This window comes from Anser anser (assembly GCF_964211835.1).
Source record: "Anser anser genome assembly, chromosome: 2".
Classification (NCBI taxonomy): Eukaryota; Metazoa; Chordata; class Aves; order Anseriformes; family Anatidae; genus Anser; species Anser anser.
In genome coordinates, this window is record NC_139721.1 from 75,848,530 (window position 1) to 75,868,630 (window position 20,101).

A 20,101-nucleotide genomic window follows, 5' to 3' on the forward strand; every position below is an offset into this window, starting at 1 on the left:
GGGTAAGTCAAGAACTTCAATATACCTACTAATACAGAAATGCCCAAAGCTCATAAAATATGTGCACATTTCACAGACAAATCTGGACAAGCTTAGCTGAGACTTGTGTAGCTATACCGACTGTGCAGTACATACTGAGCGACCTGCATATCAGATGGCTCTCTTGAAACCATACCACTGTCCTTCTCTCTAGAAAGTCAATTCATGTCAAATAGAAAACTACAAGATTATGTAATAGGAGCATTAGTGCAACTGATCTTGCACCACAAAGCCCGTGGGGACACGACGTGCCTCAAAGAACAGATTAAAAATAATTTGAAAGTCTGAGTCCAAAAGAACGCCGACCCATTTTATTTTCAAACAGATCAAATTCTGCAGGATTTCAGGAAAGCATTACTCACTCAGGGATGTAGCAGCTTTTGTGCTAAGATCTGGCAGCACAAGGAAGGGATAAAACAAGTAGCTCCCAAAAGTCAAGTGATTCTACTAGAAGATGTAAACAAAGATAAACTACTGTTTTTTTTTCTGAGTATCTGAATTACTTCGGTATTGAACAGCAGTGTAGCTTGGGGGTTTCCTTCTTGTGGCTTCAGAATCGTGCTGTAATTTAATTAAGCCAGTTCTCTATGGCTTTCTTGGTTTCCATAAGTAACAAATATGTACTCTGAAGTAGCACATCAATGAAATCATAATCACCTGAGCAATTGGAAATGTATCAACATAATAATCCATACTGTGATAACTTAAGCCACAGTTGTGCTCATTTGATAGTTTCCTTGATTAAATACCAACACAAGTGATCAGGAAAATTGAGGATGACATGACAAGCGCTTTCCCAATCCCCCTCTGTAAATCAGAGTAGTTTGCTTTCTGCTTCACACTTCAGCCATGGAAACAGGAAACACATTGCATTCCTCTATGTAATAAGGAATAAAAAACTATGGACCACTGTATACTTCAGTGTAGACACTTAACAAAAGGTAAATGTCCAGAGTAAGAAACAGCCCTCTGCTTCACTTTAAGAGCCATCATAAATTTCTCCTTGCCTTGCAAACAGCACTTAGTGTTCCTAAAGCTCAGGCCATCAAGTCATTAATTCCTTATCTCGCCCTCCTCAACAAGTATTTCTGGAGCCATAGGCGGTAAGTAAGAAGCCCACTCCAAAGTCTTTAAATGTAAAATTCAGAAATTCAGATTTACTTTTTAAAAGGCAAATAACTGATAATGCAATAGACAAATATATAGCCAAACAAGTATCTACTTCATTCCTTGCAAACTAACTTTAGTGACCGTTAGTAAAAGCAAGCAGTAGAAACTTGGCTGAAAGCACTGCATGGCAGATGAGTCACAAGTTAGTTTACCAAAATCTTTTGCCTTTTCTCCTTTATAAACATTCAGGGAAGGACTCTTGGCTTAGTTAGCCAACATTCCCTTTGTACCATCTTTTTAGTGGAAATAATTTCAGACTTCCTTTGTCCAAGATTCCAGTTTTATGGCTTTGGGATATTAAATTAAGTGCAGACATTTAGATAAGCCACTGTAGCCCAGTCCTATCATTGTGTAGTATTTATAAAACTCTTAAATCATGGTGGAAAGAGTTTAGTGTAGTTTTACAAGATCCACTATGCTACACCGCAGTGAAATGCTGTAAAAGATGGTTTACTAGTAATCAGTGTTCTTCAAGACATACAGTCCCAGTGTTCATAGCTATGCCTTGCCATATGTGAGGCTGAAATATCTCTCCTTTTGCAGACTCCTGAGGATACATCTGCCACCTTCTTCTCCTGTTTTGTATACAGTATAAGGAGAAAAACATTCCACTGCACCATATCATCTCCTCAGTGAGGATTTTATTTTACATTCTCCTTCCTCCTCCCCTCCCACACACACATGAAAAAGTTTGAGTACAAGTATACCTGTAGACTACACATTCCAAACAACAGAATCACAGAATCATCTAGGTTGGAAGAGACCTCCAAGATCACCGCGTCCAACCTCTGACCTGACACTAACAAGTCCTCCACTAAACCATATCACTAAGCTCTACATCTGAACGTCTTTTAAAGACCTCCAGGGAAGGTGACTCAACCAACTTCTCTTCAAATCAGATACTGTACGCCCAAGAAACATGGTTTTGTAACTGCTAATGAAACGTCACAGGCTTTGTGTTGACCCAAGAGCAGCATTTCTGTGCTTCTCTTGGCCTGAGCTAATTTTAGGTATGGTAACAACTGCCTAGCAGTCTAGGTGGCAACTCCCTAACTTGTTCTAGCTTAGATCTCCAGACAGCACTTACGCAGAGGTCTGACAAGCTTACATAGTCACTATGCAGTGAAGGCTTTCTCCTTGGAGATACTCAGAAGCTGTCTGACACAGACCTGGGCAACTGTCTCCAGGTGGCCCTGCCTGAGCAGGGGGCTTGGACCAAATGACCTCTGGTTTTAGGCTACCCAATTTGAGCATTTGAACTCACACATGTTTCGCGTAACAGTACTGAACCCTGTTTTATCTCATTTTCCATATTAAAGTTTTCTGATTCTATTAACACTTTTCAATACTTTTTACTGAACACATTAAGTCCTTTAACCAAACCTTTTTGTGTTTTCAGATAACCAATGTACTTCAGTTATTTTAGAGGATATACACCTCAATATCACATCTCTATTTCATGTTAATCTCATCTTCCAACCAGTGAAGTCAAAGCTGAAAAATTCAGTACATGAACATATTAGATGTTTAAGATTCTGTTGCTGGTGTTGTTTCCAAGCTTTTTCTTTCACTTCCTCTAGGACATTTCAAATCATAGGCCCAAACAGTGTCTATTCCCTCTCCTGTAGTATGATCTGGGATCCAGCAAGGGAAAGGAAAACGACAGGCGATGATTCTGGCATTAGATTCAAGCTCTTCTTTGAGCTTCTTCTCCAACTGTGGCATCTGTAGAGAAGCAAAAAAAAAAAAAAAACCTTTCAGAAACAGTACAAAACAGAAATATTCTCTAATTTAAGTGTCAAAGACAAGTGTAAAGTTTTAGGAATATTGGAAAAAAAATAGAAAGTATTCCTGATATACATTCTGATTTGATGCATTGACAAAGAGTACCTAAACTAGAAAATGGTTATTGTGCCCTGAGCAGTGAGATCAAGGAAACTGTAACCAAGTTATTAAAATAAATAAACTAAAAAATAGTTAAATCTTTATTTAAAAAAAAATACACAAACACACGACCACATTAAGGTCACATTAAGAACAAGACTTTGCATATTCTAATTCATAATTTTCTTCAGTCAGGTTCTTCTCTGCAGAGAATTAGAGTTTAGCATCCCAAATTTATACTATTTGTAACACCTCAAGTTGCGTGATACTCAAAGGCCAATGCCTCTCATGTTTTCCAGTCTATCCCCAGGATGGATCTTGGAACCCCACGTGTGGTCAGCAAACCAATGCAAGCATTCTGCTCTCACTGTATGGCAAAGTACTGGTGTGGTAAACAGCATTGAAATTGAGCTTTGCTGGCTCCAGACGATTAACACAGACACACACACACACACACACACCCCAAAGTCCCTGCACAGCATTGTATGAAACAGCACAAACCACCATACAGCTTGCCTTGGCTGAAGACCTGCTCCGTACAACTTTCCTACACTGGCATTTATATTAGCTCAATTTCTGCTACAGGAAATATCATTACCCTTCCAGAACAGAGCAACACTGCCCAGGTACTTTACCTCCAATAAATATGACAAAAAATCCTCTATGGATTGAGAAATGAATTAACACATCTGTTTTCTTCCCAACCCCCAGACTGCTATAATACTGGGGGCTGGGAGGATGCTGCATAGATCTACCCATTTCTGTCCTTTGCAAAAATCAGGTGTTATGCTTAAGTATATCACTGCACATCCATTTGGAACTCCTTCTGACAAATGATATCTATCTCAGTGAGTAATTACAGCAGCGAGCTCCAAAATTAAAATATTTTTACTTTGATATTATGGCATAGCATTTAGCTATTAAAAGGTTAAAAGGATAGCAGTTATCTACAAACACAGTTCAACTTAAGTCAGACACAAGATAAACAAAAATTTCAAACCAAAAAAATACAGAACACGTTAGAAAACAAGACTGGCTTTAGAAAACATTTTCAAAGGCTAAAGCTAACTTCAACTCTCACATACACACGGGGCCTACCTTTGATGTGCCATCCCACTATAGCTAAATTTAAGCTTACAATGGCATATTTTAGGAAAATTATTCAGAGGTAACTCGTGGCTATATTAGATCTATGAATGCCTTTAAGCATTCTGTGCTCTGATTTAGTCCATACAGCAAATGCTTTTAAAAATTTTGCTACTGTACCTTAAATAAATGAGAAAAATATAACCAATTTCTCATCTCAAATTGAACTAATACTCCAGAAGAGACAGGACTAAGTTGTTATGGCAATTAATACAGTCCACAAACATGGACCTAGCCTAACCTTTAATGAGTAATGATGAAAAACAGTGGTATCTCATGTCTCAAATTAGAAAATTTCATTAATAGCTCAGCCAAAAAGAATTGCATTCTTGAACCAAACCCAAAGTAGTCTTTAGCTAAACCTCTCAGTAACATTAGGTGTTATAATTATATTGTATTTTATATCATTCAGATTTTATTTGTTACATCTGTATAGATAAACAGTTTAGTAAAAACTTTTGTACAGGACATATTTAGTTAAAATTCAGCTGCAGTTGTGAACATGAACACCTGGTAAAAATTCTGTCATCCCACCCCGAGCAAGCAAAAGTCTCTCTGCAATGACTCATTGATAAACACATCTTCCCCCAGATGCCTGCAAGACAGAGGGGTCTCACAGTCTTCGCTGAAGATCAATATGTCCCAGTTCTGTCAGCTAATCTTGGATGTGAAATAAAAGCACAGTGTGACAGCATCAAATCAGACCACTATTACTATAAAAGCTAAAGACATGTATTGCCCTCAGTCAAAAAAAAAAAAAAAAAAAGAGAAAATGCATTAAGAGTTTCTAGAAAATCAATTTAGTCATTCAGGAGACTAACCATTCACATCTTAGAGAGTAAATTTAAAGAACATTATGAGCAAATTAATTCTCAGGAAACGCTGTAGTTCCTACGGTTGGGTCTGTTACATTTATGACAGTATTTTATTGGAAGAATTAAGCCTAATATTTGCTGAATTTACTGAAGTTATTCCGAGACTAATAGGTAGTCTTTCTATCATAGTAGTATAAAAATAGGGTAAATTAGCTAATTTTAAAAGTCAGCCAGTATTTCAACTAATCACGCTCACATTCTCCCAGGGCATTTGTTTAGTTTACTGAAATATCGTTCTTCACCTGCACTTCTGCCCTTGGTGCAACTGCAGAATTTGTGACTGCAGATTCAAATCTTTATACTGCCCCCTCCTGGAATTCAGCCCAGAGAACTCGCAGCATTCAAACCTGGAACGTGTGCAGCATGAGCACTGTAACAGCTCTCACTAATACACCACCAGAAAAGTAGAAAAAAAAAAAAGGATTTTCACTTCAGTTCTCACCACGAGTTGCAATGTGAATCTGAAGTAGGTATTTAATTCCAATGCTGCTAAAGGAAAAATCAGAGAGTAAGGAAACATCATTATGCTTCTTGTTGCGTCTTCCTGTTAACCACTACAAAAATATTATCAATGCATATTGCACAGTATAGCATCACATAAAGCTCTTCACTCCACTTCATCCCACATCTGCCCTAGCAAAAAAAAAAATAAATTAAAAAAGCAGCAGTACGGAAGCATTTATTTATTTCCATTTCACTTCTCCATATGCATTCAACCTATATAGAAGGTTCTAATGATAAATATAGCAAATATTATTTTACTCTTTTGTAGTAAAAAAGAGAAAAACTAGATAAAGCCGAAAGTCAAAGTAAAAGTAAGTCCTGACCGAATTTGTCTAAGATACCAAAATAATCTCTAAGCAATATCTACAGCAATTTTGAAGAACCCATTTTCACCAGGGACATGATGAACATAAGCTGCAAAGCCCTCCTAAAAAGCAAAGGATTTGTACACTTGTTCTCTAGCAATTACACTTGAAGTGTTTGTCTTCCTTCCTAAAACCCTCACAGTCTAATATGAGCAAGGAATTATTTCAGAATACTAGATACTAGCCTAATTTGAGGTCATCCTATTTTTAGATAATCTAACAGAAGTTCAGCAACTTCCACTGATGACTTCACAGAAAAGCAGTTGTAGCCAGTTTCTTACTCTATCCTCTCCCTGCAAACATCCCTTTTTTTTTCCCAGTATGAAAACCTGAAATTTTCAAGAATCGATCTATCACCTTCTCAAAGCAACTTAAGCACAGCAGTTTTCATTTTGATTCTGAACTTCACTAATTGATAGTAAATACAACTCTACCACCCCCGCCATCCAGGAATGCTTTTAGAGCTCCAGTCTGCACCCTGTCACAAGTTTCACCAGGTTTTATCGTGGACGTTAATAACCAACAATGAAATATCCAAATATTATTAGTACTACCTTCGACATTTTGTAGGTTGATTTATTTTGCAGATTAGTATGTTGATATTAAAATAACTGTGCGAAAATATTAAACTTACCATTTGAGGTACCCCAAAAATAACAACATTTGTATAATGGGAAAAAGAAACCTGAAAGAAAGAAAAAAAGAAAAAGTCTTAAAGAAATAAGCATTTATAATTGAAGAAGTTCTCAGCATTCTCTCCTGAACCCTCTAACTACACTCCTTTGAACAGGGATTTAGACCACAAATAAGAAAGGTGATCCTGTATCAAGTATTCATCACACAAATTTCCACATACAGACAACTTTATGCTGCTGAGTAGCAGAAGACTACTGCCTGGTCAAGAATATGGCACCAATTCCAGGAGCACAAAGAAAATCAATTTAGAAAACACTGTATGATTTTATTCACTGCTATGCTTTTCCACAACTCCTATATATGTTAACATAAGATATGCTTTAAGTTTGCCCCATCTTTTTAAATGTTAGTTATAGAAGCTTCCCATTGCAATGCCTGGGTTCTTCTAGTCAATGCCCAGTTTTCCAACCGACCTATCCTGAACAAAGATAAAAGAGAGTATATTCACACTTTTTACCAAAACTCCTTGTATCCACTTTACTCATTACAAAATGCTACTTAAAGAAAAAAGACTGATGGGAATAGCTGGGGGGAGACAAACATAAATATCACAAAAAATAAGTCTCGTTAAAGATGCAATTTTCATTCAAATGAATGCACACTGAAAAAAATACAATTGTGTAACTCGCTTAAAGCAACACTAAGAATCAGGTAACACACTGCACAGCTACAGAAGAACACACATCTAACGAAATATCACAAGATGGTGTTCTTGCACATTAGGTGAACAAGAGTCTTGTTACTGACTGCACAGAAGGAGCTCTCAGTGAAACCTGACATTACAGCAGCCCACATCATTCAACTGGCAAAAGTACGATGTAGACGCTAACGAAATCTGTACTGGAAAAGCACAGCACATCACCACAGCACAAAACCAGCAAAGCATTGTAGTGTGCAGTGAGCCTTGTTTCTATGGTGTAAGCACTCTTCTCAAAGCCCAATACAGCATCTTGTGGCCAGATAGAAATCTAGTTCTTCCAAGAAAGTATCTCCAAATTACGGAAATCTCCCAGACATCCCAGATTCATCCTTAGGTACTCCACCACCTACCTTCCACAAGTCTGAAATATAGAATTTGGTGTTGTGATGTACCCCATCTCTCCAGGCACGGTATCTGGAGTACCAGACTAGCCAGGGATTTAATTCATAACCAACAGCTTTGAATCCCATTTTGGCAGCTGCTATCACCTACAAGGAAGAGAAGAAATCTTCACTTAAAAACAGAGAGAGAGTGCTAAAAAGTATATTCATCCAAACAGGAAAAAGGACAGAGTTTTATTTATAAGTCAAAGGAATGCACTTTTGCAAGTAATCAGATTTTAATTCCTAACAGAATGGTAGTATAGCAAACAAAAATTCAGATTATATTTTACTATTGTGCCTACTTCTGTTGAAATTGATATTCATACAAACAAAATTAACCACTTAAATATTCACAGGACAAAGCCGTAAGCTTGTACTATGTCTATGACTCACATAAAAGTTTAATTTAACATATTCATGACACTACCTTAGAATTCAAGAGTACCAAAACTGACCCTGGAGACAGTAAAACACACAAGCAGATATGCTCAGAATTAGAGCATTCAACCTAGTTGAGAAGCAGTGAAGGGTAAGGCACTTGAAAGATCCCTGCATCAAAGCCAAAATGACCTATCAATGGAAAGACTGTGAAAACAATCTGTTGACATCCATAAAATAAAAAAATGAAAAATCACAGAGCAAACCTCAAAGTGTAGCTTTTATCTAATGCTAAACTTCACATGTCATTTTGAAAAGGCAACAGGTAACTCAGTTAACAAAATGCATCAAGTATATTCCCTCAAATCAGACCTTAATATTCAGAATCATTAACCCGTATAGAAAATGTCTTCTAACTAAATCGAAGCATACTTATTTGTTTTTTTAAGGAAACTTCAAACCAAAACAGCGTAGTAATTTTTAGAAATATGAAAATCTAGGACTGAGACATAATTTAAAAGGCTACTGCCAAGTTTTAATCAGGAAAAGCCTCATCAGCTATGAATTGCAGAACAGGCAAGGCAGAATCAGGAAGAAGTACAAATTTCTTAATACAACATCTCAAACAGCATTACCGCACAATGTGCTGCACAGTATTAAAATAATGCTCCTTGCATCACACACACCAAATTTTTAAATATTGTAAAAGAACCTGACATTTTCACCATGCTTGGAAATAAAATATGTTCATATTTATCCACAGATTACACCGCGTAAGTGCTAAATATTTAAAAGCGTGAACAGAAGCTCAACTTTGTTCAATACAGACGCATTAAGGCAACACCGAGCATCCAATTTTAGGCACCTGGCTCTCCAAGTAGTCTTCAGTCTCCATTTAGACACTAAAGTAACTGTGTATGTATGTATTTGTGTATACATATATATATGTAGCTAGGTGCCTACATATATAGATACATATGAAATTTGAATTAAATATACAGTACCTAATCAAATTAAGTGTCTCAGATAAAGGTCAAGAGCCAGAATGCAGAGCAGAGAGGACAGCAGAAACTGCAGTTCTCTTGTACCTACATGCTTTTCCCTGGGCATTACTTAAGCACAATTTGTTCACAGATTTGGATGTCCAAATCCAACTGCAGCATGGACAGATTGTCAAATCATTCACATGAAATATGGACAAAGGCAGTATTCAAGAAAGATCTTGCTTGTTTCCGTCAACAACCCACTTAATGCACCATCCTGTTACTGAAATGGACTAGAAGCAGGTACTTTAAAAATAGTACGCAAAGCACCACAACTACAAAAAACCCACACCATTCTACGCAGCACCCTCCCTCACTGCTTTTGACAAAGGGAAGTTTCAAGCAATTCCCTGAAAGCACAGCATCACTTTGGCTATCCAGAGCCTTCTTCCCAGATCTCCCTAACTTCTTTTTCAATCTATTTATGCCTCAAAACTCCACAGCAAGCTGTTGAGTTCAATCTTAAAATAATTTTGCAGTGGATTGGATGAATCTTAACTTTGCCACATAATGATAAAGACCAGAAACTGACATTGAAAAACGGGTGTTACAACACTAAAAACATTCGAGGCCAGTGAAATTACCTATCTTATATCCTAATTTCCATACAGAAAAACCCTTGAACTAGCTTCTGCACTGAAAGTCTGCTGAGAGCAGAGAAGCCTTTCCACAGTGTTTCCTACCATTCCGCTTTGCAATTGCTCTGGTTTTACCACATTCATTTTGAAAAGGGACAGCCAGCAGTGCACAATGGTTTTAAGACTGGAGTTTTAATGATACCATGATATTTATTTTTGTAATCCATCATTCCTTTCTCATCTTCTTTTGTTCTTCTGTCACTTTTATGCAGTAATCATAGAGCTGTAGCTCCAAAAGCAGAGGGTTATTTAAACTCACAGCCTCACATACTGCAGCTATAAACCTACGTGGAATACAGCTCTCTGGAAAACACAATGCCAATACTTTAATTACATCTTTTTATGTGAATGCAGTGCAATGCCTCCCAAGCAACAAGATGAGGTTATGATTTGGGACGCTACTTTGTCAAGCTGAGAGTAAGGCTGGAACAAAAGTATCGATTCTTCACCTAAACTAAACGTAAACCATTCTCAGGCTTGTGCCTTTGCATAAAGCTCGGTTAAAAAAAAATGGATGTGAAGAAAAACGTTTGTAAATATGAGAAAACAGAGGCCAGGGGTAGAGCATTTGCCACTTTTCTGAGGTAGAGAAGGTAGGAGATGTTTGTAACTTACAACACGGCCATCCCCGCTACCAATGTCAGCTAGAGAGCCGCTTCTGCCCTGCAACATTTTCAGGACGTTCTCGATCTGCGTTGAGGTGGCAGGAACGAAGGGCAGACAGACCTTCCTGAGAGCTGGGGCCAGGAAGGGGGTGACCACAGCGTACAGGGCCACCAGCACCCCGCCAACAGCGCCCGTCGCCAGCAGCCCCCACTGCCTCCTCTTAGTGCGCTCCTCAGGGCTTCCTTGCACGAGTGCAGCGGGGCTCTCGGTCACCAGTGCTTTGGACGCCATACCTACACACAAAGATTAACAGGGTAATTTTATCAAACAAGTGGCTTTACCAATTGCTTGGTTAATGGGCGACACAGGATATAACGTGACAGGTGTTAACACAAGGAGGGGGTGCTTTAACACTTCAGTTGATTCCTAGGACTTAAAAAAGTTAAATAAAAAGCTAAATTATTGTATACAAGAAAGTGAGGTATTAGGTTTATTGTTCATGACGAAAAAGGGAAAAAAGCAAGAAGACGCTTTCCACTTCCCAGTCCACGAACCAACCCCTGCCTCGACCCCCACCATGAGGCCCCCCCACCCTCAGCGGCCTTATTTATGGAGGAGGACCCTACCACCCCACTACGGCGGGGGGGGATGAGGGAAGGCGGCGAGCACCTTTCTGCTCACGCTGCAGAGAAGATCCGCACGGCACTCTTCGGCGGCGGGGCTGTCCTTCCTTATTCTCTTCCCTCCACCTCGCTGCGGCCCGCCTGGCGTCCGAATTGTGCGTGATCGCATTCCCCACCCCCCCCCGCGCCGCGCTGGTGGACGGGGCCGCGAGCGCCGCGCAGCGCCCGGAGCCCCAGCCGCTTCCAGAAAGCTCCGCCGCGAGCGCCACATAAGTTCCCCTCCGTGAAATATGTCGCGGCCAGGCGCTCTGCGCAGGCGCGGGGCCGCCGGCGGGTGAGCGCGTTGCGTCACGGCGCGGCGTGCAGGGCGGGCGCGGCTCGTGCTCGGGTGGCCGTTGGGAGCGGTTGGGGGCCGTTGGGAGCCGCCGCAGCCATGTCGGCCATGGGGACGCTGGCGTTTGATGAGTATGGGCGGCCCTTCCTCATCCTCAAGGACCAGGAGCGCAAGACGCGCCTCATGGGGCTGGAGGCGCTCAAGGTGAGCGGGCGGGCCCGAGAGCCGGCGGCGGGGCCCTGCCTGAGGGAGCGGGCATCGCCCCGCTGCGGGATGGCCGCCACACGCGGCTGGGGGCGGCCCCTGCCCTCGGTTTTAATCTGTAAGCCTTAAATGTGCAAGTGAGCTCTTCTGCTGTAAGCCTCCGCTCTGCAAGTGACGGAGAGGCTTCGGAAATATCTAGCATAAAAGCCATGTGCGTATGTAGATCCGTTTTCAGTCATAGTTGGATGTTGCTACTTAAAATATAACATTTACAATACTTACTATTACAATATAATAGCTTTTCTCTATATTTGTTAGCTTAACACTACGATTTGTGGATGCACAATAACTGTTTAACTTCTCTATTCTTTTATAGTCTCACATAATGGCAGCAAAGGCTGTGGCAAATACTCTGAAAACATCCCTCGGGCCCAACGGTAATAAATCACTTCAATTATTTCTCCTTAGTAATTGTTTTTTCAGGGGTTTCCAGCTCTGGCCTCATGTTCTGAGCATGTCTTTCTTTAGGCTTGGATAAAATGATGGTGGACAAAGATGGTGAGGTGACAGTAACCAATGATGGTGCTACCATCCTGAATATGATGGATGTGGACCACCAGATCGCCAAACTCATGGTGGAGCTGTCTAAATCTCAGGATGATGAGATTGGGGATGGAACTACTGGAGTCGTTGGTAAGAAAAGATCTTACATTTAACTTGGCATTTCTAGTTAAGTTTCTTAAGCTATTTTAAGAAAACACTTACGGAGTGAAAGTAGCTTTACTGAAGCACATTTTTAGAGTACTTACCGATTCAGTATTCTTTTCAGTTCATCTATTAGGAGTTTTTTTAATCCAAAACATGCTTTTGTGTCTCTTTCCAAGTATGGCTGCATTTGAAGTTAGTGTTGGAAGTCCTCTTTGTACTTTCAGAACTCTTTGCATAATTTTATTCCATAGTGATCTTACTGTCTCACCTTGTCTCCTGTGCTTTTGTGGTCTAAATGCAGTCTTCTTAGTCAGTAAGTAGAGCATTGGTGGTATTATTATTATTATTGAAGTTATTACGTAATAAACCTCAAACTGTTAAAATACTGCAAAATAAATCTAAAGGTATACTTTTTAAGTTTTTGATACTGTGTAATACAGGAGGCCTCTATCTGTGGGAGAGTAAACGTTATTTAAAATCTTATTTTACAGTTCTGGCTGGAGCACTGTTGGAACAGGCCGAGCAGTTGCTGGACCGTGGGATTCACCCCATCAGAATAGCGGATGGTTACGAGCAGGCAGCTCGCATTGCAATTGAGCATCTCGACAAAATCAGCGACAGCTTTCCAGTTGACCCACAGAACACAGAGCCTCTGATCCAGACAGCCAAGACAACACTAGGCTCTAAAGTGTAAGTTCACAAAAACTTAAAGAATATATGCAAATAATTATATTTCCCATACCTACGTGAATATTTCTGACTACTTATATTTTCCATAGATACACTTAGAGCTGAAAGGAGAAATCCTTGATGTTTTGATGAATTATTAAATTGTTTTTGTTACTGGAGTGGCTGCTGAAAGCTCTTTAAAGTTTCTTTGATTTTGGTTCCTTTCTCAGTGGACTCTCATCTCAGGATAACAAACTGTGAAACCCGTGTTCTCTAAAGGGGCAATGCCATGAAGTTAAACAGCTGCAAAATCAAATTTCATTGTACCTATTTTGTTCAATATTTCTGCATCATAGCAAGTGCAAACTTTCTAAAAATAGCTACATGTTAGATATTTTTTTTTTTTTTTTTTTTACCCAATAAGACTCATAGGATAGTTATTGGTTCCGTAAGTGCATTTCTCATTGCAGGTTCTACAAATATAAATTCAGATCTTAGGGATGAAACTCTGCTTTCTATTTGCATTATAGAATTTTTTTGCTATATAGTATGGAGTAAATAAGCATCAGTGTCATTTCCCAGTTATATTTCTTGGGACAATTTTTGTCTGTCCCTCTTCAGGCATTAGCTTTTTAAGATATCATTGTGGAGGTCATACCTAAAATTATAGGAAAGACACAAGAATTAAAACAGAAAAATATGGAGATGGATATCTCTCTTTTTTAATTACTGTGGGCCTGTTTTTGCAAAATGCAGTTTATGATTACAGTATCTTATGACACATGGTAAGAGCTTCCTTTGCAGACCTGTCTTAACAGTGGTTTCTGGGACTTGAGTGTTTTGAGTAGTAGTTAGTTCTCCTTGCTTGTTTCAAATCTGAGTCTTGAGACTGTGTACACGAAGACAAGCTATATCCTGTGCTCTGTTTTCTGTCATATTTGGCACGTTCGGGTGAACTAGTGAGCAGAGCACCCTCTCTTCATACAGCAAACAAAACTATTAGCAACGCTAATGTGTATATACACATATATTCTATTTGAGACTGACAAAATAAATTTATTTCTTCTGAACTGTGTAAATTCAATGCAACCTCCTTGTGTTTTCTTTAAATTTAGAGTTAACCGTTGTCACAGACAAATGGCAGAAATTGCTGTGAATGCTGTACTGACAGTAGCAGATATGGAACGTAAAGATGTTGATTTTGAGCTGATCAAAGTACAAGGCAAAGTGGGAGGTAGACTGGAAGATACGCAGCTGGTTAAAGGAGTGATTGTGGATAAAGATTTCAGTCATCCGCAGATGCCTAAAGTAAGTGAACACTCTGTATGTGTCTGTCATCTGTAACAGTTTAAGTAATTTTGCATAGAAATAGACCAAAAATGCCGTTCTAGCATTGAAGCATTTAAACACCGCTGTGGTTTGGCTTGTTTTTTCACTCACATATCAACAGAGGAAGGGAAGAGGAGTGTTAAATTCTTTGTTGGACCCGACCAAGTTAGAATTCACAAGAATCTTGAGAAATGATTGGGGAGCTAATCACTGCACAGCTAAGTGAGGACAAGCATAGAGTGCAAGTCGTCATTTGTAGAGAGTAATGCGAAGAACGGTGTTAGAATTGAGAACCAAATGTCAGTGTACCCATTTTTAATGCAACTCAGTATCACAAAGCTTGTATTGTTACACTGTACGAGTTGGAGTGTTGTCCTGTTTGGAACACCGTGGAAGTAGTATTTTCAATCGTCACTGTGGGTAGGAGTTTTTTCTATTTTTTTTTTAATCAGTTAATACTTAAAATGACTGGTAAAGATTGAGTGCTTAAACAGTGTCTTGAAGCTGTGGAATTTCTTTTAAATTCGATTTTTGATAGAATTGTGTGGGTGTAGTTAGTTTGACTTCAGAAAGAGTCAAGTGATCTTAAAGGTTCCTTCTGTTTCTACCTTTCTAACAACGTCTGTGTATTGTGCAAATACAAGAAAGAGGCGTTACTGTGGTCAAAATGCAACCTTTCAATTTTATTTTATTTTTATGTTAATGTACAGGAGCTCAAAGATGCTAAAATTGCAATCCTTACTTGTCCATTCGAACCACCTAAGCCCAAAACCAAGCATAAGCTTGATGTCACATCTGTGGAAGACTACAAGGCACTGCAGAAATACGAGAAGGAGAAGTTTGAAGAAATGGTGAAACAGGTGGAGTGTTCAACGTTATTTCTCTGTTTTGTAATTTTTCATAGCCTTTGCACAAAACAGCATAGTGCATTGATTTATTTCTGCAAATGAGCTACTAATACAGATAAAAGGCAACATACAAGGAATTGTAAGGCTGTGAATGAAAGTTAAGTTTATGGAAGTAATAGATAACAGTCTAGTTTGAAATGTACTTTCGTTTCTGTATGTGCCAATTACACAGATACATGCCTTCTTCAGAGAGTTCTGTTTTGAAAAATACAGAATTAAAACCATTAAACTTTTCTTCCTTTTTGTGTTAGTGTTGATCAGAAGTTTGTTGTTGTGTGTTGCTTTCAGATAAAAGACACTGGTGCAAACCTTGCTATTTGCCAGTGGGGTTTTGATGATGAGGCAAATCACTTGCTGCTCCAGAACGAGCTGCCTGCTGTTCGTTGGGTTGGTGGACCTGAAATAGAAGTAAGTAAAATCTTCGGAAACTGGGATTCGCACCAGTCCTCGTGTTATACAGCCATTTTGTACAACCAGCTTGTTGTATGCTTGTTGGTACAGCTTGTTTGCTGTACCAATTGAAAGTGTGGGCTTTTTATTTAGAACTGCATAATAAGGTGTTATATTGGTAAATATTGGAGCAAAATCACTGGGGATCTGTGGGAAGAGCCTAGGATGAATGGGATTATGGTCTATTATTGGTGTCCGTGCGTATTGCCTGTTACAGATTTTATGTGGCTGGGAGTGCTTTTGCTTTCAGTCTCAGTGTTCGTAGAAACAAAGGCATTGCCTGAAATCTGCCCTTTGACTGAAGCAATGAGAAGGTAACTTTGGAGGCATTTGATAGATTGTTTCCACTAGTTTAATGTTATTTAAAGCACTACGGACAGGTCTTCTCAAAATAATTGATGGATGTTTAATTTTAGTTAATAGCCATTGCAACTGGAGGGCGCATTGTTCCTCGCTTCTGTGAACTCACACCAGAGAAGCTGGGGTTTGCTGGTATCGTCCGAGAGATTTCCTTTGGAACAACAAAGGACAGGATGCTCGTCATTGAACAGTGTCAGAATTCTAGAGCTGTGACCATTTTCATTAGAGGAGGAAATAAAATGGTAAGATGCTTAGTTCGTTTCCTCGTTTTGGCTGGGATAGAGTTGATCTTCTTCCTAGTAGCTGGTGTGATGCTGTGTTCGGATTGAGGATGAGAATAGTGTTGATAATGCACTGATGTTCACTTGCAGTTAGCAAGTGGCTGTGTGCTGTTCAGCTGCCTGCCAGGTTGGATCACAGCAGTTTGTTACTAATGTTTGATGCCTCAGTTGTTGAATGTGTAGTTTCTTTCATACTATAAGAGCACGTTAACTCTTCCATTGTTTTTATCTAAATTTTACTTCGCACTGTGGAAGAATTTGGGGGAAGTGGGGTTGTAGGCAGCAGTGACTGTTAAGACACATTAAATTCATATCCCACAATTCTGAGTGAAAATGTTACGGTTTCTCAGTATTAGACGATATAGTTCATAAAGAAATAATTTTATTTGTGGGTGCTCTTCTTTTTTTCTCTCATGGAAGGGTCATTTTTATGAGTAAAGATGTATTAGTATTTTTGCAAGATTAGGTTTTTCTATGCTTCTGTATGTTATTTCCGATTTAAAACAATTTAAAAGAACAGAATGGGACCATTTTTGATGCTTCCTTACTTAATCTAGTCATTGAACTGTTAGTGTGGAATTATACTTAGTATAGGTCAAACTCTACTTTGAGTGAAAAACAGGAAGAAAAGAATTGAAGTGCCAGTCTAAAGAGTTCTTTCAGAAAACAAAAATGCTTCATGAAAGGTTAGCACAACTTGTTAAATCCTTCTACATCTGTTGGAGTTGGGAGCTGGCACAAAGTGCAGTCTGAAAATAATGTTGGTATTTACATTTGTGGCTTTGGTCTGGGTGTGTATTTTTCATTCCTTCTCTGCTAATAGGAGTCCAACACTCTATTTTGAAATTGTATAGTATGGAAGCAGTAAAGCAGTGAAGAGATCCTTTAGTTCATTTGCAGTTTTTGTTTTTATATTAGGAAATTCATCTTCGTATCAGTCAGTTGTGTGCTGTAAAGTAGGTGCTGTGTTATAATTCCAGATCATTGAAGAAGCAAAGCGATCTCTTCACGATGCATTATGTGTGATCCGGAATCTTGTTCGTGATAACCGTATTGTGTATGGTGGTGGTGCAGCTGAAATTTCTTGTGCCTTGGCAGTCAGTGAAGCAGCAGATAAGGTAAGGAAGAAACATTCTACAACTTTCTTTAATTTCCCGTGGGGAAAAAAGGGATTAAGACCATCTTAAGAGTTTCCAAAAAGCTTCAAAGAGCTTCCAGAAAAACGCATGTTACTGAACTTCCTGACATTCACTGATAACCAGTGTTAAAGTTTTGCTTCCCCTCTTTGAAAAGTTGTTGCAAGTACCTTTTTATGTCTTTTCCTAGTGCCCATCTTTGGAACAGTACGCCATGAGAGCTTTTGCAGATGCCCTGGAGGTAATCCCCATGGCCCTGTCAGAGAACAGCGGAATGAATCCAATACAGACTATGACTGAAGTACGGGCTAGACAAGTGAAAGAAAATAATCCTGCTCTCGGCATCGATTGTTTGCAGAAAGGAACAAATGGTAAGATATGTAATGGGGAGAAGGAGAGGACCATAACAGGGTTTTCTTCCTCAAAAAATGAAAAAGGTTATATTTTGCCCCCAGCCCCTTTTTTCTTTTAATTCTTTTTTTTTTTTATAAGATGTCTGTCACTTCAGTTATGAGCTCTTTTCCCTTATTCTAATAAATGGGAGTGGGGGTGGAGGGAGACATGATGTCTGACAGGAAGAAAACATGTAACTGCTTGAACCAAAAGTGGCAAGACTAGTTGTAGATACTGCTAACCTGGTGGAACAGGAATAAAAACTACTCACAAAGAGGCAAAAATGGGATGTGTTCTTAGTACTGTATTTTTAGTGATCCAGTTTACAGTGCAGACCTACCAACAGTTGTTTTGAGAAACAACTTGTGAAGAAGAACGCAAAAGGTTGGAAATGTCTTCAGGTAGTCTTGTTCACACTGCTATATGCACATATATAGACCTATACTAAGCAAGTGAAGGCTAAGAAATCAGTGTATGAAAATCTGTTTTCAGATGAATTTACACTGTTCAAATTCTTATTTTCATGCTCCTTTCAGGAAAACAGGCAGTGCATTTTGGAACACAGCACGAAGCCTTGTGTTCGTGTAATGCGTAGCCCTTCCTTGATTAGATGTTTTTGCATTATGGCACAGCAGCTTTCTGTGGTCGCTCTGCCCCTAGGATGCTTCTAATATTTGTATATGGAAGTGCAGGAAGTGAAGTTATGATTGAGGAAGACTTAATTGGGGAAAAGAGTTTGATCTTAATGTTCTAAGATCTTTGGGAAGAACCCAGGCTTAAAACTAAAGTTTATACAAAGTATTTGTTAACTGGTGGCCAAGAATAATTTAGTATCTTCTTTAAAATTACATAGTAAATGAGTATCAGGGTTAAATGTTACATTTAGGTTTGAGGAGGATATTAATTCTTTCACATCTCTTACAGATATGAAACAGCAACATGTTATAGAAACCTTGATTGGTAAGAAACAACAGATTTCTCTGGCGACTCAGGTCGTTCGAATGATTTTGAAGATCGATGATATCCGTAGGCCTGGAGAATCTGAAGAGTAAAGGTGGAAAAGCAAGAAACATTAAGGGGGCCACAGCAGTAGCGAAGACGGTAGTATTCTGATGCTTCATCTTCAGCTATTTATTTTGGACACTGTTTCAGATACTGTAATGGCTAATTGTTGGAAATAAAACACAATTTAGCACTGATGGTTTCAGTACCTGTTTCGGAAGCATCATTGCATTTTTTCTTAGAGGGGTGTGAATGTTCTTAGGAAAAACTTCTTGAATATATGGGGAAGAAAAAAAAAGCATGGATAATGCATTAATAGAATTTTGTAGGTCCTTTTCAGTTGCTCCTGCAGCTAATTCCTTTATCTGCTTGTGAGCAAAGTCTGCAGATTTTCATTTTACGAGTTCTTCTGTCCCTCTTCAGTGAAGCAGAAAATTATTGTAGCCTCCAGTAATTCTTAAATATCTCAAGTATGAATTTTAAATTTGGCGGTGTAAAATACCCAGATTACATGCTTCCAGCTTTCAGTAGTGGTACTGAGTACAATTTTTTTTGTATCAAATGGCAATCCGTGCTTGTTGCATTCCCAGGTTTTGACAGCCATTGAGTAATTACAGTGTTAGAGCCATTTGAACGGTGGTATGTGCGAATATCACATTACAAGAAACAAGCTAAATAAACAGTTCTACACCAAATATGAACATCTAGATGTTCAGGGTTCAGGAAATCCTAAAAAAAAGTTTTAGGAAAGGGTTTAGGAAAAAAGATTATTTGGATCCTTGCAGAATCTTCAAACCAATTATCTGAATGCTTTAACTTTGAATGGGCACGTTACCACTCACATTTAGTGTATTCCTGATTGATATGCAGGGAGTATTTTTAGGGGGATATGCGTTCAGCCGTGAGTTTGGTTCTTTTTCTTTTCTTCCCAGAACTTACCTATACTACCAAGAGGAAGTGTACTTACTTCATAAGTCCCAAAAATGATTTTAAAATGGAGGAGTAAAATTTACCTGTAAGCTGCCTTGCATCTTTGCATGTATAGTTACTAGTAAAAGCAAGTGGCAGACCAGAAATAGCACGTAGGTTTTTGGTGTGTGTGGTGTGTTTTTTTTATGGTAGTACAGATGAAACTACTTCTCTTGCCTCTGTTAGCCAGCATGTTCTGTTCTAGTCGTGTTACGATTACCACTTGAGTGAAACAAAATCCTTTAGTGAGTGTCAGTAGAGGAAGGTTAGAGAAGTTTGATTTTTATGGTGTGAAAGTTCCAGTGCTG

General features: G+C 39.0%; 2 protein-coding genes across 2 annotated transcripts; one reads left to right on the forward strand and one right to left on the reverse strand.

Moving 5' to 3' along the window:
• Nucleotides 1-330: 330 nt before the first annotated feature.
• ATPSCKMT (ATP synthase c subunit lysine N-methyltransferase) lies at nucleotides 331-11,341 on the reverse strand. Its single transcript, XM_083825781.1, has 5 exons — nucleotides 11,097-11,341; nucleotides 10,437-10,720; nucleotides 7,730-7,867; nucleotides 6,618-6,668; nucleotides 331-2,934 (listed from the first exon to the last, which is right to left on the reverse strand). Exons 2-5 carry the CDS (start codon nucleotides 10,716-10,718, stop codon nucleotides 2,737-2,739), a joined length of 669 nt encoding a protein of 222 aa, XP_083681907.1. The 5' UTR covers nucleotides 10,719-10,720; nucleotides 11,097-11,341; the 3' UTR covers nucleotides 331-2,736.
• Nucleotides 11,342-11,370: 29 nt separating this feature from the next.
• Nucleotides 11,371-19,021, forward strand: CCT5 (chaperonin containing TCP1 subunit 5). Its single transcript, XM_083825780.1, has 11 exons — nucleotides 11,371-11,588; nucleotides 11,965-12,025; nucleotides 12,117-12,281; nucleotides 12,788-12,986; nucleotides 14,081-14,273; nucleotides 15,005-15,154; nucleotides 15,491-15,610; nucleotides 16,069-16,254; nucleotides 17,274-17,411; nucleotides 17,620-17,800; nucleotides 18,747-19,021. The coding sequence occupies exons 1-11, from the start codon at nucleotides 11,484-11,486 to the stop codon at nucleotides 18,872-18,874; spliced, it is 1,626 nt and encodes a 541-aa protein (XP_083681906.1). The 5' UTR covers nucleotides 11,371-11,483; the 3' UTR covers nucleotides 18,875-19,021.
• Nucleotides 19,022-20,101: the final 1,080 nt, after the last annotated feature.

Coding starts and splice junctions, on each gene's coding strand:
- ATPSCKMT (XM_083825781.1), bottom strand. CDS start 10,718: ATGGCGTCCAAAGCACTGGTGACCGAGAGCCCCGCTGCACTCGTGCAA. Junction 6,669..7,729: donor ATATTTCAGACTTGTGGAAG/GTAGGTGGTGGA, acceptor TCTTTCTTTCAG/GTTTCTTTTTCCCATTATAC. Junction 2,935..6,617: donor TTTTTGGGGTACCTCAAATG/GTAAGTTTAATA, acceptor GCTTCTCTACAG/ATGCCACAGTTGGAGAAGAA.
- CCT5 (XM_083825780.1), top strand. CDS start 11,484: ATGTCGGCCATGGGGACGCTGGCGTTTGATGAGTATGGGCGGCCCTTC. Junction 15,611..16,068: donor TTGGTGGACCTGAAATAGAA/GTAAGTAAAATC, acceptor GTTTAATTTTAG/TTAATAGCCATTGCAACTGG. Junction 17,412..17,619: donor TCAGTGAAGCAGCAGATAAG/GTAAGGAAGAAA, acceptor GTCTTTTCCTAG/TGCCCATCTTTGGAACAGTA.